This window comes from Cannabis sativa, chromosome 8 (assembly GCF_029168945.1).
Source record: "Cannabis sativa cultivar Pink pepper isolate KNU-18-1 chromosome 8, ASM2916894v1, whole genome shotgun sequence".
Taxonomy (NCBI): Eukaryota; Viridiplantae; Streptophyta; class Magnoliopsida; order Rosales; family Cannabaceae; genus Cannabis; species Cannabis sativa.
Window position 1 is genome coordinate 39,966,028 of NC_083608.1, and position 22,437 is coordinate 39,988,464.

Consider the following 22,437-nt stretch of genomic DNA (forward strand, 5'->3'; position numbering starts at 1 on the left):
TTGAGAACAGAAAAAAGGATCGACACTTTAAAAAAAAAAGTCTGAGAAAGAGAGAAAAGAAACACAGAGACAAAAATATAAACGATACTTTTTTTGGCAACAATCAAGAAAGCTTCAAGGGTAAGTATTCATGGAATGAACTCATTCCTATTTCTTTTTTTTTTCTTTTGATGTTTATCTTGCTCCTCTCTTGTTCTTTTTTTTATTTCTTTCTTCATTTATGGAATGCCCTCATTCCATAAATGAAATTGGATGCCCTCATCCATGGAATGCCCTCATTCCACAAAAAATTGGATGCCCTCATCCATGGAATGCCCTCATTTCACAAAAAATTGGATGCCCTCATTCATGGAATGCCCTCATTCCACAAAAAATTGGATGCCCTCATCCATGGAATGCCCTCATTCCACAAAAATTGGATGCCCTCATCCATGGAATGCCCTCATTCTACCAAAAAATTGGATGCCCTCATTCATGGAATGCCCTCATTCCATAAAAAAAAAAATGGATGATCTCAGTCATAAAGTCATTATCAAAATTATTTGCAATAAAATATATTTTGATTGAAAAAGTTAAATACCTTACTGGTACTTTAGACCAGTCAAAAAATTTTGTGTGGTTAAAGAATCCCGCGCAGTTGTGAATTTAAGGGTGATTAAAAGAACCTAAAAAAAATGAGATTGAATTAATTTGCAAAATAATATATATATGTACGTACAAAAATCTGGTCAAGTTATAAAATTAGTACATATAGCATGCATATAAGTGTGAGATTGGTATAGGAATACATATAAACATGTAATATATATATATATACATGTATATGAGTTATTTGTGAATGAACCAAAAAGTATCGAAGATCAAAATTTCACTGAAATTTTGTTGGGTATTGAATATATGCAGATATATGTATGTATCTATAATTTGTTAGTATTATATTGATGAAATAAAAAAAAAGGGGGCTTTATGAATTACATGCGTGTACGACTGTCAGAGGAAAAAAAAGAAAAAGTCAATGTAATGTATTCCTAAGTCCAAATATATATATATACGTGCTTGACAGAAAACACTGTAAAATAATATTTTATATATATCTTTATATATTAAAAGTGCCTATCTAACGGCATTTCTTGGTTTAACATTCTTGGTTTAACAGAATATACTTAAAAATAAAAGAATATTCTGTTAAATTTAACGATTAGGTTTGATCTCCCCTTAAAAAATAAACCCAATAATTAAACCCAAAAAATTAAACAATCTTTTAAATAAACAATCTTTTAAATATTAATAATCTCTTTTTAAATTAAAAAAATCATGTTAGCCACATATCTCTCTAACAAACCTATCTTGGGAGAATATTAATAATTTTTTTATTTATTTTTTAAAAAAGAAAAATATAAATAAAATATCTAGAAAAGATAATATAAAAGAAGATTGATTGTGTTGGCTTAGAGATTTTTGGGCTTGGGCTTAAAAAAATAATAAAAAAAAAAGATGAAATGGGCTGTAATTAGTATTTACCTTATATGTTTGTCCTTATATTTAGTTTTATTTTTAATTTTACCACCAAGAGGAGAAGGTTGAAAAATATTAGAATATGAAAATATTATTGGTGCTTATTAGTAATTTGCAAAGAATGTGAAAGTCTATAAATATATAGTTGTGTAGCTATTATTAGATATGAAATGAGATAATAGAACTTTTTTCAATTAGAAGATTAATGTACATTTTACTATTAATAACATACATTATTATAACACAATTATGTTTTACTTACTAAATATACTTACACATATTTTATTTTTATAAAACAAATCGTTCAAATAATTATACTATTTTAATTATTAATTAAAATAAAAAACTAAAATATTAAATAAAACTAACACTACGTGGCTTGGCACGTAACAATCACCTAGTATATATATAATATGTATATACCTGTCCACAGTACAGAAAATTAAACCGCGTACTATATATATTATGTTTCAATGGTATAATTCAATGTTAAGTAAGAATTGAATTATAAAATAAGATATTATCTTAAATTGACCAATTTAAATTTAAATTTAAGATAGTATCTGATAAAAGATAAATTATTATTCCTTAAATTTTGGAATAAATAATTAAATATCAGTCAAATTATCTTTTTATTTCTAAAAATAATAAAAAGATTGCAAAACTGAATTTCATCACAAAAAAAGTGGTAAAATTCTAAAGTTTATAAAAGATAATAAAAAGATCTCCAAACTTAAATTTATCACCAAAAAGTGGTAAATTTCTAAATCCATACAAAATGGCACGAAATTCCAAATGAGCTCACTAAAATTAATCTTGGAATATTAAAGAGGTCATTCACCTCATAAAAATTAAAGTTCGGAACTACGTTTGACTTGATTCCTATAAAAGGATACGTAGGCAACTTAGTTGCTAAGACTAAGTGCAGTCGCCGATACCGCACAAATGGTATCAAAATACAAATCCTAAAATTCCCTTAAAGGTCATACACCAAGGAATTTTTTCTAAATTTTCAAATAGCAAAGAATTCCTGAAAGCGGTCATATACCGGAATTCTTTATTCAAATTATAAAATACTGCATTCTGAACTACAAGTGGCTTGATCCTTCACAAAGAAAGTATGTAGGCAGCTCAGCTAATTAAATGGTCTGAGTTCAGCTGCAATTCCAAATTTACCTCAAATTTCCCAAATTTATTTTAATTATTTAATGTCATTGTAATTGGAATCAAAGGGTATTTCCTTTAAATAAAAGGATTGTAATTAAGAGATTATTTTTATAATCTTGGATGGGTCGAACTTAAATTAATAAACTCTTATGCTATAATTTTGGCATAGGTGAAATTGTGTTTTGCATTTATTTTTTAATATTCTAAATGAAAATTTTTTGCTTAACAGTACATACATCAAAGTAGAGCCCGTTCCTTATGAATTTGTCTCTAATTTAACTAATTGGTTTTTATAAAAATATTTATTTATTTTTAAGTAATTTGTGACATAAATACTTAACTTTAACTTCCAATTGTAAATAAATACCTAACTTATATTTTTGAAACTCTGTAAGTACTTAATCGTTAATACATTAAATCCAGATATCATTTTCTTATTTGTATATTTGAACTATTTTTTTTTTAAATAATAAAAATTTAATGACTTGGATCAATCAGGGATTACTACGCGACAATTTAATTAATCAGGTACCTACAAAAGTTCTAAAATTATAACTTAGGTATTAATACTACCAAAAATTAAACTTAGGTATTATTTACAACTGCAAGTTAAACTTAGGTATTTATATCGTAAATTACTCTTTTTTTTTTGTTATTTTTACATTTGGAAAATTTGAATTTCTATCTATGCATTACGGGATAATTTTTTCCCTAAACTAATACTTTTCTACATTGAAAACATATGACCACTTTTTCAAACCCCAAAAATACCCCTTTCAAAAACTCAAACCCTTTCTCTCTCCTTCCCTCAAACTCTCTCTGCCTCTTTGCCTCTTCATCCGAAACCCCATCGCAGGAAACCCACCGACCGTCACCACGCACACCGGACTTTGACGGAGACTGCCCACATCGTCCACGCCGGCCGCCCACACCCGACCGCCCCCACCATCCACGCAGGCCGCCCACACCCGACCGCCCCAACCCTCAATTTTTTTTTCTCAATTTTTCCTTCAATTTTTGATGCTTAAATTCATGAAATAGATTATATGTTACAATTTTGTGTGAAATCTGTTAGTTATGGTTAGATTTAGGAAGAGATCTGTTAGTTAATAGGGTTGAAAATGGTATGAGTTTTTTGTCGAATGTCGAATTTTTCTGGGTTCTTAAGGGGTTGGGTCCGATGGGGCCCGATGCCCGTCCGATGGCACACAAAACACTTAATTTTTGGGTTTTTAAGGGGTCGGGTCCGATGGGGCCCGATGCCCGTCCGATACCACACAAAACACTTAATTTTTGGGTTTTTAAGGTCGGGTCCGATGGGCCCGATGCCCGTCTGATGGGTCCATCGGACCTGACCTTAAAAACCCAAAAAATTAAGTAGTTTTTGTGTGCAATCGGACGGGCATCGGGCCCATCGGACCCGAACTTGAAATCTCAGAAATTTAAGTGTGGGATTTGCGAAACGGAGAGAGAAAGAGAGAGGGGTTTGAATGAGGGGGGTAATGTGGGAATTAAAAAAAAACGAATTTATTTATAAATTTTTATTTAGTTGGAATATTAATTATTTTCCTATTTTATGTTAATTTAGTCAATTTTCTATTTTTGTTTAATATATATCCATATTTATGAGTTAATGGAAGTGGTAGTAACAAGAGAATTGTAACATTATGTATTTTTGTCTCCAAAAATAAACATTAGGTATTTAAGTGTATAAAATCTAAAACATTAAGTACGTATGGCGCAATTTACCCTAATTATTATTAGTCTGATAAAATTAATAATTTTTATTTTTGTTCCATAAAGTTTTTATTTTTTTCTTTCATATTTATTTTACTACATTAAATCTATATTTCTTTAATAAAATTTCTATATTCCATTAATTACCTTTTGAAAACAATTTTTTTTGTCTAAAAGAAATGAATGAGTGATTTGCTCGAAATGACTGTAATTATAACAAAAGTATAATTGTATTAGATCTCACGTATTTTAATTTAAATAATTAATATAGACTAAAGTTAAGGAGTTTCTCTTTGCAAAGGAATTGGGTTGTGACAAAGTCTTACTCTTAATTATTGAATCTGATTCCTGCAATGTCTACTATTCCAACAACAAATTAAAGGGGTGTACTAATGTAAATGGCTGATTCTTTAGCCAAATTAGCTTTTAATTCTAAAGCATGTGCTAATTGGAGGGATTATCATAGTATTGTGATTAATGTCAATGATGGTAGTCTTATTATATCCTATGTAATAAGGTTCCTTGTTTTGTTGAATGAAGATGGCTCCTCTAAGAAAAAAAGAAAAGGTCAATCATTCACAAAGTATTAACTTATGGTAGTGTTAGGCATGCATAGTGGCAATGCTCTTAGTTTAAATATACAAGAATACTTACTGTTATTGTTATTCAAAAAAGATTTGCTAAATGACATTTGATTGGGAGGAATAAAAATATAGACATAAGAATGAAAATGAAAATAGGAATAGGAACAGAATAAAATTTAAAATACATAAAAAAATTTGATAAAAATTCATTAAATTTTTTTCTTGTTACATTAGAATGGTCTTTCCTTCCTTTTTAAAATGAAATAGTCATTCCATCAAAATAGTGGAAAGAACATTCTATTAAAATGTCATTTCTAATACTTTCAAATGCAATTAAACAAAGGAATGAAATGAAAAATTGTTTTATTTCCATTCTATTTCATTTCATTACCTCCGGCCACTAATAAACGCTACCTAACAGTTGTTAGATTTTAAGATGGAGGTGTTTGGGATTTCAATCTTAAAATTAATTGGTAATAAAATAAATAGTTCATCCATCTTATATTTGATATTATGAATTCCACACATTATTAATGTTAGACTATTTCTAATATATCCCTCCTCACTTTTTTTGCAGATGTGGGTATAATAAACGACATTTAAGATTACTGAATCAATCGAACATTATATTTAAAAGAATTCCGCAATACCAAATCGAGAAATTTATCTCTGTAAACGTCAAAAATTTTGTAAACTTTTTGAAAAATGTCAAAGATCCAACATCACTAATAAAAAAGCTGTACACGTTGGCCAAAAAATCTCAAATGAGAGTCAAATAAAGTAAGTAATACATACATCTTATATATTATCATTCACACGATACCAATACTCTTTCTAATAACTGTAATCGAATAGAAGATGTTAAAATTATTCAATAAAGTGTGAGTTTTACCATGCATATAATGGCAACAATTAATCTTGGAAATTGTTTCTCCTAATCGATGAAAAAAAAAAAACAAAAAATTGAACCGATTTGCAAAGGTTTAAACCGGCTGCAGTATATAGTGTAGTTTGAGGAGAGATAATTGTAAAAATGGACTTTATGATTCAAAATTTTATTAGGGAATTAATCTTAAAAGATTAAATTGCAAAACAAACATATTATTCGAACGATCTTAAAATCACACAAATTAAACGATCTTAAAACTACCTTAATATGTTTGCAAAAATTTTACACTTCCATTGACGTTAACATTAGTTTGGCAAATTCTGTTGTGAGAATGTTTTGGCTGAACCGGTCGTTCCTCCTTCGGCGCGGCCGTACGTACGTGTGTCGATTAGAGTCAGGGCCGGCCCTAAAAATATATGGGCCCAAGACGAAGTAAATTTTGGGGCCCTCAAAAATATATAAAAAAATAATCAAAAGAAGAGTGTTATGGGATTAGAACCCATGACCTTAGACATTATGCTATCCACCTCTACCAACTAAGCTATGAATATTTGTTGCTTATAATACACTTAAGTTTTACTTAAATAAAAGCCTAAATAATTTTTTTTATTTCGGGCCCCCGGAAAGTGTGGGCCCTAGGCGCGGGCCTAGCCCGCCTATGCCTAGGGCCAGCCCTGATTAGAGTTGCGATAGTTGTTGCAGATTACTGAGTTGAAAAGTTCTGCTGTAGCAAATTAAGTAAGGTTGTATTTATAGGAAAGTTTACAGATAAGATAATGAAATGGATATAAAGGAATAGAGCATTGCTATTAGGCACTGTGCCTACCACCTTCTCGACATGTCGCGTTGCGATTGGCTAGCGATACTCTTTAAAAGCTATAATATTATATTAAATTATATGGGAACCGATACTTAGTTGGACCGATAGCGTATTGACACATAAAATATTGACACATAAGAGGGCGCTAGCACCATTGGTGCCCTTTAACATTTGTCAAAGAAATATAAATCTGATTGTATGTCGGGGTTGGATCCAAGAACATGCTCAGTACTGTTGAGAACGTGAATGTTGGTTAGAACAGATTAGTGTTAAGCTGTAAAGCTTACAACATTACTCTGGTCACCCATATATGATCAAAATCTCAATTTTTTTAATTAATCATACCATTATATTTGTTTAGGCAAAATAAATAAATGAATACAGCAAAATCTTTCATAAAATACTATACAAGTAAATTTTAATATTATCATATGTATAGTACTTTTTCTCCACAATTATTGAACTGCCTCATAAAAACATATAATAGGTATATTTTAGGTCGTTATTATGTTTGAATTATGTGTATTTAAATTAATTTTTGTGGTTAAAATAGGTCATTGGACCAATTTTAGTTAAAATATTTTTTGATATAATTAGATCTAAGATGTCTATCTTGAAAAAGAAAGTGTTGAAGAAGTTCTAAATTTGACAAAATATTTCGGTCATAGTAAAAATTAGTTTGAGGAAAATCAGGTCCAATAGCCTATTCATTTTTTTTTTTACAAAAGATATATAAAAAATAATTTTTAAATACAGAATTCAAACACTTATTTGTACAGAATATAGGGTACAAATTTGAAATTTGTATAAATCCATATATAATATATTATTATTATTTGCTCAATATTAAGAACTTATGTATGTAATTCTTTTAAGGAAAGTAATGTGTATTCCCAACATGGTTTTGTGTTCATTGCCACATTTATTTACTTTGTAATTTATATGTTTGAACCTTAGACAGTGACCTTACTGAGCTAAATAAATGTTAGATGGGACCACTTCCACTCTTATGAAATGATAATATTATTTATTTATTTATTTGAAAGAGAATGAAATAAAAACAAAAGACAAATCAAATATTTTTTTTTCTTTCTTTTATAAAATTCACATCTAAAAAATCTTTTTGCAAAATCACTTCCTTTTACTTTTAATCTCTCCCAGCTATCCTGATCCAATGAAGTGTCTCTAGGCAACCAACATGAAATCTTCATCAAACTATCTCTATGTAAAGATAATATTTTTTGCTGGGCATGTAAAGATTATGAGAAAGTCATTTGTTACTTTTACATATTGTTCTAATATGCCATACAATCATATATATATGGCTCTCAAATACATAGAAATAAAATGGGTGTGATTTTTTTCATATTTTTATATATGAACATACACTATAGTCTATATAGCCATGTTGTTATCATCATTTTTTTTTTCAAAGCAGGCTAAAAGAAAATCATATCACCATACCTAAAAAGCATTACCACCACATCTTCCGTTTTGTCCCTAGTACCCAGCAGAATTTGATTGTGAAATTGAAAATTGATTAGAGGCGTCTTTATAATTTATAGGTTGAAAAGATCCAAAAATGATAAAGATGACTTCTTTCTTTCACGTCTTTCTCTCCTTTGGCCTTATAGGTCCTACTACTTGCCACCTATTGGCACCTTCTCTATTCTTATAATTTGTTTTTTTCTTTAATTTTTGTTTCAGGTTCACAAGAATCAAACAATAACTCCTTCATTTTGGACCACTTTTTCTCATGCAGTAGTAGTAGTAGTATTTGTGTGGCTATTATTATTTATGTTTGTAAAACCATGCAACATGGCCTATTAATTCTCCTATTAATTGGTTGAACTAAGCACCCATTGATTTTCCCCAAAGGCCAAACTTTGTTAATCAACCTTCCAAACAAAGCCTTAACCATCTTATTTTTGGAAATATTCACAACCCCTTCAAAGAAGTATACCAAATTATCATTTAAATTTATCCTTCTTCTTGGTAAGTTTATTAGGTTGCTACTTCATAACAACAAAGAAGTACGTCTCTGTTTCAATAATGGCCAAAACTTTCTAGAGATTTCTTATATCTAAACTGTAAAGTGATAACTATGTGACTCTGAATTTTGATGCACTTTTGATCTTCAAGATAAATATTGATCGAACCGACCAATATTATCAATCATTGTTCAGAAACAAAGTGTAGTGTAGTAGTGGTACCCCAGTTTGACCCATCAATCATTGATGAGTATATTAACATTACCTAGTCAAAAAAATAGATAAAAAAAAAATAAACTGCCCATAGGAGGTAGAATAAAAAAGATCCTTAAGATGCCATTATATGGTCTGTAAAGAAGAAATAAAAAAATATATATTTACTTTCTATCTATCACAGTATGTTTTGTCCGGTGGATATGTGACAGATTTTAGTGCCATGAAGATTGGAATAGTACATAAGATATTTTCATCAATAGACATGTACCAGCAAATTAGGCATAAAGAGCTTAAATCCCCCATTACCTAATCCAGATTCCAAATAAGAATCTTTCATGAAAATTTCAATTCGAAGTGGAGAAAAGGAAAAATATCATAACTAGAAAAAATTTATATGATATATCTATGCCATAATACATGTATAATTGGGATATTCCCAAAAGTTTGTGTTATCTATAGAGCAATGACCCCACATTCCACACCAAGACACTATTATAAATAGCTGTTTGATTTGCCATAATGAACATCCAAACGTGTCCTTGTGATTTAAAGGAAGCTTCACTCTTCTCATTATCCATAATACTGTACAAATTTCCGCAAAGAGGAGCTATATAATCAGTTTCACATGGCATAACTTTGTGTCCAAGTGTCGTATGTTATATAGTTAATAAAAATAATTGAAGAGAGAGGAATCAAATTTGGAAAGCTTTATTGTCTTTCTCAAAACCTGTTCGATTGTTACAGTTACTAGGCATAGAAACCACATAAAGTGTGTTGCCAATCCAAAAACTCCCACGACTTGAATTGAAAATCTATCATCAGTTGTTTACTTTTACCCTTTATTAATCCCCACCACTAGAATTAGTTGTGGAGGGCTATGCCTGTGCATGTTTAGCTGATAACTTTTAGCTCTTATATAAAAACTTTCCAACTCTCATTCACATCTCAACCTCCATTAGCCTTGTCTGCATTTTTCTTTGCCACAAATTACTCTTTACAGCCCATTTGGCTAGCTAATCAGCTAGAGTAGAGTAGACTCACTCTTCCCCTTCTCTCAACAACATGGTAAGTTACTTCAAATATATACTTGCTATCTTGTTTTGACTTAGTTTTTTTTTTCCTTCTTTTTCAAATTTCCTTCTCTTGATCGTTTTGACAGGTTCTGGTTTCATCTCATGGTGAGAAAGATGGTGGAAGTGATAGGACTGTGTACGATTATCGAGGGAATCTGGCTGATAAGTCCAAGACCGGGGGGTGGCTTGCTGCAGGGCTTGGCTTAGGTACTTCAACAAGCTTGAGTACTTATAAAAGCTTTGAAACTCTTTGGTTGTTAATGCTCATAAACTAATGTTATGTTTCTTGATTACTATGGCTCTGCAGGGGTAGAGCTCTCTGAGAGGATATGTGTTATGGGAATTTCAATGAATCTTGTGACTTACTTGGTTCAGTACTTGCATATTCCATCAGCAAAGTCTGCAACAATAGTCACTAACTTCATGGGAACACTCAATCTCCTTGGCCTTCTTGGAGGTTTCTTAGCTGATGCTAAGTTCGGTCGGTACCTGACCGTTGCAATCTCAGCAACCATAACTGCTATTGTAAGTCTTTCGAGCCAAGAATAGCAGTTGTTTTCTTAAACATATTATGAGAAACTAATCATGTTATTTAAATCAATAGGGGGTTGTTATGTTAACTCTGGCAACAATCATTCCCAGCATGAGACCTCCTCATTGCGATGACTTCAGAAATTTCCATCATCAGTGTATTGAGGCAAATGGAAACCAACTTGCGTTGCTCTATGCTGCTTTGTACACTATAGCACTTGGTGGAGGTGGAATAAAATCAAACGTTTCGGGTTTCGGGTCAGATCAATTTGATATTTCAGACCCCAAGGAGGAGAAGGCCATGGTTTTCTTCTTCAACAGATTCTATTTTGGGATAAGTTTAGGGTCCTTGTTTGCTGTAATTGTTCTGGTTTATATTCAAGATAATGTTGGAAGAGGATGGGGCTATGGGATATCAGCAGGGACAATGATAATAGCGGTTATTATTTTGCTATGTGGGACACCATTTTATCGGTTTAAGAAACCTAAAGGGAGCCCTTTAACAGTCATATGGAGGGTGATATTATTGGCCTGGAAGAAGAGGAGCCATCCTTTTCCTTCTCATCCAAGCCTTTTGAACAAGTACTCAGAAGCTACAGTACCATACACAGAGAAGTTGAAGTAAGTATTCATATGTTTTTTTCCAATGAAAATATGACCCCATATTCATATATTCAGGATTGAGTTAAAATTAGCTAGTATGCTTTCAGTTCTGCATTGTCAACTCATATATACATGTGGATGATTATGCATATTTGCTTCAATTAATTTTCATGTGGTAAAAACAAGTTAAAGAAAGGCCATGCTAAGATTTTTAAGAAAGGAGCATAATTACGTCATTTTTAATCAATTTATAATGCACTCTCAATCAACTTAACATTAGCACATGGTCAATTTTTTTACGGCTCAATTATTTCGTTCACTCTTTCATGGGCACTGATAATTTGTTTTCTTTTTTTTTTCCTTAAATTAATATGTAGGTGTCTGGACAAAGCTGCAATTGTAGAAAAGGATAATTTCAATGCCAGTGATGAAAACAAAAACAATCATTGGATAGTATCGACGGTTACTGAAGTTGAAGAGGTAAAAATGGTTCTTAAGCTCATCCCCATATGGTCAACTTGCATCCTCTTTTGGACAATCTATTCCCAAATGACTACTTTCACCATTGAGCAAGCTACCTTCATGAAACGAAATGTTGGGAATTTTGTTATCCCTTCAGGCTCTTTCTCTACTTTTCTATTCATATCCATTCTCCTCTTTACTTCCCTAAACGAAAAATTATTCGTCCCCATAGTTCGGAAACTCACTCACAACCCCATGGGAATCACTAGCCTCCAGAGGGTTGGGATTGGACTCGTCTTCTCAATGGTTGCTATGGTTGCTGCTGGAATAATTGAAAAACAACGAAGGGAACAAGCCGTTCACAACAAAACTATGATCAGTGCTTTCTGGCTAGTCCCTCAGTTCTTTCTCGTAGGGGCCGGAGAAGCTTTTGCTTACGTTGGGCAACTGGAGTTTTTCATCAGAGAAGCACCGGAGAAGATGAAGTCCATGAGCACAGGACTGTTCCTCAGTTCACTCTCCATGGGGTTCTTTGTCAGCAGTTTGTTGGTTTCAATAGTGGATAAAGTGACCAAGAAAAGTTGGCTCAGAAGCAACTTGAACAAGGGAATGTTAGATAACTTCTATTGGCTCCTTGCAGTTCTGGGATTGATCAATTTTGGAGTTTTCCTAGTCTTCGCATCAAGACATCAGTACAAAGATATGCATTTCATTGGCCTTAATGACAGCGGGGAAAAAGAGCTTAAGACCTCAAATGACGTAACATCAGACAAGTTGGATGAGGAAATACCATAGATGCAATGGAGGGGCCCGAAAATATCACTCTTGATATATGATGTTATGTTAAGTCATTAATCCCTTGAGATGTGGTATTTTCTTACCCCAGAGGAGAAAAAAAAAAGGAAAATAGAAGAGAGCCATGTCATATAGTATTGATTCATTCTTCTTGTTTGTATCCGTTATTAGACAATGTGTGATTAAGTTACAATGTGATAATGAGATTAGTAATTCATAATTAAATACTGTTCACGATGCACATGAAAACCAACCACACTAAGGCATTCATAAAAGAAAACCAGATATGAAAGTATCTATAAATATAAAGGTAAATAGATGTGCCCAATTGCATTTCACTTCTCGGGAGCAAAATTTTATTACTCCGAGTACACCTATTTAAGACGGCAACAAATTTCCTACTTATGCCAAATATAGTATACGAACCAGATGGAAATTGGCAGTACAAAGAAATTGCACTACAGGAAGATTGTCTTCTTGGACAATAAACTCACACCTAAAAACTGAGACCTGACCTTAGGAAGAACTACTTGCAGAAGGAGGAAGACTACTTGCAGGAGGTAGATGACTTATGACCAATGGGGGCCGCAAAGCTCGGTGGTTTGCCAGATTTTGTTTCCGGGCCTTGTACATCTCTTCCGTCTCAATAACAACTAATCTTTTTACCTGCAGTAGTATATACAGACATGCCAAACGTAAGAAATCAAACCCTGGTGAAGAAATTTAAGCAAAGGAATTGGAAGCTAATGGAAAACCTGTTGAAGCATTCCCCTGACAGTAGGAGTGTTCCATCGCATGACAGTTCGGTTGCACTTGCCAAGACGTAATGCCTCTAAAGTACGCCTGTGAAGTCTCCTAGTTCCTGGGATACCTCTCACCAGGGTGATGTAAAGATTAGGACTCCATTCAATTGGGACAGCTGCTTTGAAAGCCTTGAAGGCATTCATGTTTGTACTTTGAAACCTACACATACCAAAATGATGCCTAAGCAATAACACTCTCACATTTGTAAATTCAATCGTCAAATGAAGCACGGAAAAGTGTAGTGAACTAACCCAAAACAAAAGATATCACAAGAAACCAGAATTTATAACTCGGAAATGTAATGTTCTATTGCTGACAACCCTATGACAAACATAATGGAAGTTCATGTGTCAACGGTGACTGGTGAGGGAATCTTTGTGAACTTATAGCGAAAGCAAAAAATAACCCCATTGTAGAGATTCGTGATATCCCTAACAATGGTAATGCGTGAAAGAAAAAATTTTGGGGGATGCAACGCTACATGATAATTTGAAAAATCCTCTTTCTCCACAAATCCAATAATCAACTCATTAATAACAATCATCTTTGCACACATAAAAGCTAATATGCCAAAAAAAACTGTATACCACAGAAAAAATACCACTACCATCCACATTCTCATTCCCATTCTTTTGTGCTTCTAACGCCTCCAATCTAAATAGATATTTCCGAAAATGGGTTCAATGGTTCTAAGAAGTAATAATACAATTTTTCCTACTAACCAGCATAACCCTAACAGTCAAAACATACAACCTTCCCGTCAGTTGAATCATCCTTATTTCTTGTAAAATGTTCCCAAACTTCAGACTGTACCCTAGTTTTTCTTTTGAACTTTGGAGGCAATGGGGGTTTAGAACTAGTAAGAATCAATTTTTAATGTTATCAAAGAAAAATAATATACATATTCACACCACACAGCACAAAAATAATATCATATGATTCTCAGATCAGCACGCAACAAAATATTAAAAACTTAATCGTAAGAATTTATCAGCAGTTCAGCACACGCAATACAGATCAAATAAATTAAGGTATCATATCCAAGAAAAGTACCGAAACAAAGCTTCTGACTGGACTGAAGTGTCATCACCAAAATCGTTAGCCGATTAAGCACTTAGAAATTTAGCAACGAAAGAAGGGATTAAGATCAAAGAAAATACCAGCTCACTTCGATTTTGATGTGACTGAACGAGAAAGTAGGGAGTGGGAACCGGAGATACGGCGGAGGCTGGTGGATGAGAAGTGGTCCGGCGGAGAGAGTGAGAGACAGAGAGGGTGTGGGTGTGGCGGCTGGAGTGGGTGTCCCTCTATCTTCTCTGGCCCTTGGTTTGAGTATTTGCGATGGAGAGTTAAGAAGGGAAATGTGCGACTCAAGTGAGAGAAGATTTATTGTTTGCGACAATACCACACTTATTCATATTTCTTTCAAAAATACTCTCTTTCATTTATATTTGTCTAAAAAAAACCCAAATTCTTACATGTTATATTTTTTTCCCTACATGCAAAGGACCAAAACCAAAAATAGGTGATGGTTTCAGTGGGAAAATGATTTTTTCCCAATCTAATTTTGATTATTTTTTATAAAATGGCTTCCAATATAGATCCAAATTTTTTAAAGGAATAATTAGATAAGTTATTATTTTTTTTTGTAAAATATTTATATTTTTACGTTGAAAGAATTTTTTTTTATATTTTTACAGTTTTTTAAAAAATAACACGAAAATAACATAAAATCAACAAAAAAACTACATAAAAGTAACATGAAAATAACATGAAAATAACAACAAAAAATAACATACAGATAACAAAAAATTAACAACAAATGAACAAGATTACAATATAAAAAGACCGTATTTTCTATAAATAAAATTAAAAAAATCATAAAAATGTTTAAAATTTCGTGAAACCGTATTTTTGTAATTTTTTTTTATTTTAATATTTTTGTGAAATAATTCCATTTTTAAATTGTCAGGTCGAAAAATTCAAGCAATAAAAAATATTTAAACAATTAACCGAATTTTCAGAAAGATACTATTTTAAAAATAATTATCAACACTAAGCTATTAAATAACTTTAAAAAAATATATTTTATGATATAAATACTTAAGTTTAACTTTTAGTTATAAATAAATATTAAATTTAGGTGCCGTTTGGTAACACTTTTGTTTTCTAATTTTTTAATCACAAAATGAAAGTAAAATTTTTGCTTTTGAAAACAAAAATGCGTTCAGTAACCACTTTTATTTTTCAATTTTAAAAACAGAAAACAAAAGTGTGTTCTGTAAAGTTCATTTTCATTTTTCATTTTTTGATTTTATCTACGTCGGGTCTAAGTCCGGGGTCGGATTTGGGTTCAAGTCAAAAGCTGGGTTCAGCGCCAGAGCCGTAGGGCATTTGGGTCCGGGTCATGATCGAAGTCAAAGATATTGATTAAGAAAAAAAAAAACTGTTTAAAAAATATTGAAAATGATTTTTTTTTTTGTTTTTAAATTTAAATTGTTAATTAAAAAATTAAAAAATAAAAATAGAACATGTTTTTGAAAAATATTTTCACTTTTTAAATTTTAAAAATAGAAAACTGATTAGTTACTAAACGACACCTTAATGTTTTACAATAATAAATACTAAGTTTAAAATAGATGGGTGTGTATTAGGGGTGTTCATCCGATCAAATCCGCACTTTTTTGGCCAAACAACATCCAATCAGCACTAAGTGCGGATTTTATATTTTGGATCCAATCTGATCCGCATAAGAGTTTAAATCCAATCCAATCCAATCCGCAATAGTGTGGATTGGATCGGTTATTTTGGATCGGTTATTTTTTTAATAATAAATTATTTAACATTTCATAGAAAAAAAATTAAAAAAAAAACTATTGTTTCTTAATCTCCAATAATAATCTATTTCCATCTCTATTTATATACAAATTAAACCAATATACATATATATCAATATATGTATACTTATCTTTAGATTTACACTAAAATATATATGTATCTATTATTAAAATAAATAAGTTAGTATACATATATTTAAACTTTATGTGTATGTGTCTATGTGAATAAGAATTATTTTTCTTGTGTTTTTTGTTACAAAATAAATAAAATGCACCAACTCAATATATTACTAAAAAAAATTAAGAAATTAGAAGTTTATATTTTTTTTAATTAATATATATTATATATTATAATTTGTTAAAAATATATATAATTAAGTGCGGATTGGATTAAATCGGTTACTTTTTGAGGTCAAACAACATTCAATCCGCACAAGTGCGGATTTTAGATTTTTCAATCCAATCCAATCCGCACAAGTGCGGATATCCGCATTTTGCGGATTGGATTGGATTGAATCGTGCGGATTGAATTGGATCGGATATTGTATCTTTGTTAAAGCAAATACTAAGTTTAAAGCTACTAGACGTAACGTAAACGTAGTAAGGCTCAGTATGAGCAACACCTTGATGAGTTTTGTGTGTAGAAGAGCTCCATCAACGACGGTCCCAATACTCCGAAGTCCGGTTTTTCTTTGGAGGAGATACTGTTCACCACCATCTTCCTCCTCTAATGCCTCAAATAGAAAACTTTTTGTTGGAGGTTCATTTCCGTTATTTCCACCTCGTCCTTGATGATTATGATCAATATTATCTTAAACTGTTAATGGTGCTTTTGGGTCTTGCAGGATTATCATGGTCAGTCGACGAGAAGTCCTTATCAGACGCCTTCTCTTCCTTTGGAGAGGTCACTGAAGGTATAAAAGATTTAGTAATGGAGACAATTGTTTTTCTTTTTCTTTTTATTTTATATGTATCAATGTGTTTGACGAAAAGCCTGACTGGTGGGTAAGACCTTTTTAAGTTGTTTCAATTATGGGGTATTTGAAACCAAGTGAACTAGTTCATGCTCAAGTACTTGGATTTTTGCCATTGTAACTTAAAAGTGATTTATGAAAAAATTCGTCTAATCCCAATTGGGGAAGAAAGTTTCCAAACGTTTAATTGGGGCAGAGGGAAAAAAAAACAATTGACCTGTGTGTGAAATATATGGTTGAATATAACATGTTCTCTATATTGTATATGTTTCTATTTGTATTTCAGTGAAGATAATATACGACAAAGACTCCGGTAGGTCTAGAGGCTTTGGATTTGTTCAATATTTGAAGGAAGATGATGCCTTAAGTGCAAAAGATGCCATGGATGGAAAGGTAAGCATGTTCTAATATAATTGTCATGTATTGATTGTTTGAAGAAACCATGCTCATGATCTATGTTTTGTTCCAGGCATTGCTGGGTCGACCTTTGAGGATAACTGTGGCTGTTGACAAAGCTCGTGGCGGACCTGTTGTAGTTCCTCGCCTTTCCAACATGGCTAATGGCGCTGGGAATGATGCTTGAATTCTCATTACAGGAGGGAAAGATTTCTGAGGTGTGATAACTAGAATGTAATGATTTCTTATACATAAAACTAAGATGATCAAAATGTATTATACTTGGCCAAATTCCTTTATGTTCCAATTTTTACACACTTAACTCTCTATTTTTTTTTTTTTTTTTTGGGCAGTACTCGTTTTATTTCATTTTGTTTGTAAATTTGAGGTTCTAGTTAATTTTGATTGTTAAATGCTAACTAGAACTGCACTATTTACACTTGACATGTTAGTTTTTATTAAGTCTAATTAGTTTTAATTATTTAAATATTATAAAATAAATAAAATATAAAAATATAAAATAAACAAATTAATACCCTAAATCTAAATATGATCTTTCTTCCTCTCTTCTTGTGCAAGTGACTGCTCAGTCTAGTGATAGCAAGTTGCAAAAAGACGGTGGAAGACGACTAATCGAGGGGAACGAAAGGGACTAAGGTTTTTGGATTTTGAGGAGAGGTGGTTGGTAGGGGTGTAGGCGGTGTGGGTTTTGGCTATTTTTTGAAACCAAATCGCATGTGGTTGTTATAATTTCTTAAACCTCGACTGCATTGCAAGAGTTTGAAACTACAAAAATGTGGTGCGGTGCAATACTATATGGACGATTTATACTATCGTCAAATAAACAAACAATATATTTAAGTTTCAGTAGCACAATAAAAATGCAAATGTTATTAAAATTTCAACAACGATTTGCGGCATAAATAACTATTTTGTTTATTTTGTTGCTAATAAATACCTAATTTTTGAAAATTACAGACACCAATATTCAATATCTTATTTTCTAAAAAATTGTATCTATCCACTCAAGTGTAAGAAACTAGTGTAGAGCACTTTGAAAACAGAGAGAAAACAAAACGAAAAATCAAGTGGAGTAAAAATGCAATTAGCACCATCTCACTCCTTTAAGCTCTTTATTTATAGTCAAAACTAGCTACAAGTTGAATTAAAGAATCAAGAAACTAACCACTTAACTAACAATGGTAATGTTAACTAATTAACTATCTTGTAAACTAACTACTAACTAACTTCATGGTTAACATCCCCCCTCAAACGAAAAGGGGTAACAACCATTTTGAAGTTTGGACTTGAGATATGAGAACTAATTTGTGGATAAAGACTTTACGAGATCATCAGCCACTTGGTCATAAGCAGGAACATATCTGACAGAAAGCTAATTTTCCATGATTTGATCTAACAAAATGGAGATCAATTTCAATGTGTTTTGATCAAGCATGGAAGACAGAATTTGCAGCAAGAGCTGCAACATTTTGATTGTTCACCCAGATGATTGGTGGTTGGGACAGGGGGATATGGAGTTCCTTTAGTAGAGAACTAATTCATTTGAGCTCTGCTGCAGCATTAGCTAAAGCCCTAAACTCACTTTTTGTACTTAATCTAGCCACCACTTGTTGTTTCTTAGCAGATCAAGAAATTAAATTGCCATTTAAGAACACGACATAACCACTTATGCTCCTCATATCATCAACACAACTTGCCCAATTTACATTCGAGTAGCACTCAAGAGTGACCCATGCAGTAGGTTTAATTAACATTCCCTCATTAACTGTTCCTTTCAAATACCTTAAGAATTTTTTGTAGGCTTCCCAAGGCAATGTTATAGGAGCTTTGAGAAATTGAATGAGCTTATTCACAATGAATGCAAGTTTGGTCAAGCTTAGATATTGTAAGGCACCTAAAGTGCTTCTATACAATGTAGGATCTTCAAAAGGCTCTCTTTCATTTAAGCTCAATTTTGTGGTGGAGCTGCTAGGATTTGGACAATATTTAGCACCTTTCATGTTAAGTTTGACCAAAAGATCAGTGATATACTTTGCTTGAGATAGGTACACTGCTATTGAATTCCTAAAAATCTCAACTCCTAGAAAGTAGTGAACCTCTCCAAGATCCTTTAGTGAAAAAAGTTGATTCAAGTCAGCAATAAGTTGAGACATGAGGTGTTGATTTGGACTAGTTACTAGTATGTCATCAACATACACTAGTAGGACAATTAGATTCAACCCTGAGCCATAAATGCAAAGTGATGTATCTGCCCTAGATGCTTAGAAACCCCATTGAAATAGACTATTCTTTAGCTTTTCATTTCAAGCTCTAAGAGGCTATTTCAAGCAATAAATGGCCTTATGTAGCAAACATACATGATCTGGATGTTGAGCATCTTCAAATCCTGGTGGTTGTTGCATGTACACTACCTCATTCAAGATGCCATTGAGAAAAGCATTACTCACATCAAGTTATTTTACTATCCAATTGTTTGTAACAGCTATGGAAAGAACAGTTCTTACTGTAATAGGTTTGACAACAGGGGAGAAAGTTTCTTCATAGTCAATACACGGGATTTGCAAATAACCTTTAGCAACAAGCCTTGATTTACAACTGTCAAGTGCCCATCTGCATTAAGTTTGACCCTAAAAATCTACTTGTTACTGATCACTTGCATGTCAAGTGATCTTGGTACTAAGGTCTAGGTTTTTTCCTTCTTTAGAGCCTTGTTTTATGTATCCATAGATGCATACCACTTGGGATATTTTAGTTTTGCTTGAACAGACTTAGGTTCAGAGGGAATCAAAGCTTCAGGTAGTGGATGTTTGGTGGCAAGGTAAGCTTTTGGCTTTGTAATGCCACTTTGGGACCTTGTCTTCATAACATGAGTCATGTGTGATGTACTGGGTAATGTGGGTTTTGATAAACTAGAGAACTAACATGAGTTTGTTTAGGATGTTGTGTGGAGGGTAGTTCTTTTGTGGTGGTGTCTGGTGTGATGTCTAGAGAGGTTTGTGGGGCTAGTGGTGTTGTAGGTCTTTGTGTATCATGAGGTAATGACTGATGTATAGGTGGTTCAACAATAGGTTGGGTAATATTTAATGATGCAGATCCTGTTGGAGTGGGTGGTGGAGATGATGAGGTTGTCTCAATAGCCCCAGATGTTGTAGAAGTAGTCACAACATGAACAAAACTAGAATTAATAGTGTTGGTATTGAAACTAGCAGTAGGCAAAGTAAATGTGTTGTGGTGAGAGTGTACCTAACCATTAGAGGAGGCTTGAGTAGTGTGAGTTCCAGGGTAAAATGATTCATTGAACACCACATTTTGTGCTATACAAATCCTGCCTTGACTGCTTTCACACAGGTAACCTTTATGGTATGAGGAATACCCCCAAAATAGGCATTGTTGGGATCTCATATCCATTTTGTGAAAGTTATAAGACCTCAAGTGAAGGAAGCAAGCACAACCAAAGGGTGTTAAGATTGTATAGTAAGGTTGCTGCCCAAAAAGAATTAAAAGGATTGATGTTAGATAGAATGGGTGTAGGTTACTTGTTTATTGTAAAAGTGGCACATGAGAAGGCATGCCACCAATATGTTTGATCTAAACCATCCTGAGCAAGTAAGGTAAAGCCTATTTCAGTTACATGTCTATGTTTTCTCTCTGCATGGCCATTTTGCTCATGAGTGTGAAGGCAAAGATGACTAAACATAATGCCTTGATCAATTAAATTTTTTGCAAAAGGCTTGTACTCACCCCCTCCATCTGCTTGAACACTTTTAATTGGGAGACCAAACTGCTTTTTCACCATACTTTTGAACCTGATGAACATGTCAAAAGCTTGAGATTTAAGTATTAGAGGGTATATTTATGAAAACTTGTTGAAGTCATCCATAAAGAGTATGTATTACTTGAATCCATCTATAGAGGCTATATGAGATGGTCCCTATAAATCAATGTGAATCAATTCAAGGGGTTGGCTATCATGGCTGGCGTGACTGTATGATAATGGAAAAGGTAATTTGTGACTCTTCTCTAATCGACAAGCATTGCAGAAGTTTAGTATTTTTAATGAACTGGATGGGGTAATTGACTGTATGATAATGGAAAATGTAATTTGTGACATCCATAAAATATATAAAAAATAATAATTAAATATATGTAACATGCAAATAAATACCTACATTCAAATGTGTGTATTATGCTAACAAAATTATATACCACTATTATATATAGCAAAATAAAAAATAAATATCATCTAAGAATAATAATATACCACACAACAAAACAGAAATATATTGTACAATAAAATTTATATACCAACAACTTACAACAACCCATAAAAAATTAAAAAAATCGACACAACTTTAAAATAAAAAATATTTTAACAAAACAAATATAAATATACCATGATCTTTAAGTAATATGCTTCTAATTCTAAAAAAATATATACAAAAATTTTTTATGTGACAAAAGACAATATAATTAATAAAGGGAAATTTCACTATTTGACCTTAATAATACAACACATATCAAATTTTATACCCCTTACTAATTTGTACAAAACAATTCCACTATTTTCAAAATTTACCCAAAATACCCCTTACATTTAATTTTCCCACTCTCTCTTTCCCTCTCTCTCTCTGTCTTTCCGTTTCTCTCTCTGTCTTTCCCTCTCCTCTTCGTCCCTGCCCACGAAACAAAACAACCACGCCGAACCCAACCCAACAACCCAACCTAACCCGACCACGACCACGACCACGCCGAACCCAACAACCACGATGACGACGACGACGACAATGACCTCCCTCTCCGTTTTTTTCTCTTTCGCTCTCTCTCTCTCTCGGTCGGTTGCAAATTTGAACCGTGCTCGTCGAATCCACCACGTACCACCACTACCCGTGCTCGTCGACACAGAACAGAGGCCATCGCCACCACCACGAGCAGGACCCGTCGCCACCACCACCAATTTCATTCAAAGGTAAGGTTTTTTTTTTTGAAAAAAATATATTTTACATAGTTTTGGATACCAATTAT

At 32.5% G+C, this 22,437-nt stretch overlaps 3 protein-coding genes across 6 annotated transcripts; 2 read left to right on the forward strand and 1 right to left on the reverse strand.

Moving 5' to 3' along the window:
• The first annotated feature begins 9,445 nt into the window (after positions 1–9,445).
• On the forward strand, positions 9,446–12,608 carry LOC115700848 (protein NRT1/ PTR FAMILY 6.4). The gene is made up of 5 exons (XM_030628512.2): positions 9,446–9,984; positions 10,079–10,199; positions 10,300–10,517; positions 10,597–11,144; positions 11,504–12,608. Exons 1-5 carry the CDS (start codon positions 9,982–9,984, stop codon positions 12,381–12,383), a joined length of 1,770 nt encoding a protein of 589 aa, XP_030484372.2. The 5' UTR covers positions 9,446–9,981; the 3' UTR covers positions 12,384–12,608.
• Positions 12,609–12,626: 18 nt separating this feature from the next.
• LOC115700849 (uncharacterized) lies at positions 12,627–14,637 on the reverse strand. 4 transcript variants are annotated; one of them, XM_061102933.1, is made up of 4 exons: positions 14,348–14,601; positions 13,439–13,508; positions 13,139–13,346; positions 12,627–13,049 (listed from the first exon to the last, which is right to left on the reverse strand). In XM_061102933.1, exons 3-4 carry the CDS (start codon positions 13,328–13,330, stop codon positions 12,900–12,902), a joined length of 342 nt encoding a protein of 113 aa, XP_060958916.1. In that variant the 5' UTR covers positions 13,331–13,346; positions 13,439–13,508; positions 14,348–14,601; the 3' UTR covers positions 12,627–12,899. The 4 variants fall into 4 exon arrangements, with proteins under 4 accessions (XP_060958916.1, XP_060958915.1, XP_060958917.1 ...); XM_061102932.1 differs by lacking the exon at positions 13,439–13,508 and adding an exon at positions 14,241–14,262 and having other exon boundaries at positions 14,348–14,577; XM_061102934.1 differs by lacking the exon at positions 14,348–14,601 and adding an exon at positions 14,241–14,268.
• A 1,923-nt stretch (positions 14,638–16,560) lies between these two features.
• LOC115700646 (glycine-rich RNA-binding protein 4, mitochondrial) lies at positions 16,561–17,723 on the forward strand. Its single transcript, XM_030628265.2, has 4 exons — positions 16,561–16,784; positions 16,870–16,938; positions 17,285–17,391; positions 17,468–17,723. The coding sequence occupies exons 1-4, from the start codon at positions 16,637–16,639 to the stop codon at positions 17,579–17,581; spliced, it is 438 nt and encodes a 145-aa protein (XP_030484125.1). The 5' UTR covers positions 16,561–16,636; the 3' UTR covers positions 17,582–17,723.
• The last annotated feature ends 4,714 nt before the right edge of the window (positions 17,724–22,437 follow it).

Bases quoted from the DNA above. Each gene is read 5' to 3' on its own strand.
- LOC115700848 (XM_030628512.2), top strand. The intron at 10,200-10,299 runs GTACTTCAACAA...ATGGCTCTGCAG, and splicing joins TGCTGCAGGGCTTGGCTTAG to GGGTAGAGCTCTCTGAGAGG. The intron at 11,145-11,503 runs GTAAGTATTCAT...ATTAATATGTAG, and splicing joins CCATACACAGAGAAGTTGAA to GTGTCTGGACAAAGCTGCAA.
- LOC115700849 (XM_030628514.2), bottom strand. From the start codon at position 13,330: ATGAATGCCTTCAAGGCTTTCAAAGCAGCTGTCCCAATTGAATGGAGT. The intron at 13,050-13,138 runs GTTTTCCATTAG...ATACTACTGCAG, and splicing joins TCAGGGGAATGCTTCAACAG to GTAAAAAGATTAGTTGTTAT.
- LOC115700646 (XM_030628265.2), top strand. From the start codon at position 16,637: ATGAGCAACACCTTGATGAGTTTTGTGTGTAGAAGAGCTCCATCAACG. The intron at 16,939-17,284 runs GTATAAAAGATT...TTTGTATTTCAG, and splicing joins CTTTGGAGAGGTCACTGAAG to TGAAGATAATATACGACAAA. The intron at 17,392-17,467 runs GTAAGCATGTTC...GTTTTGTTCCAG, and splicing joins AAGATGCCATGGATGGAAAG to GCATTGCTGGGTCGACCTTT.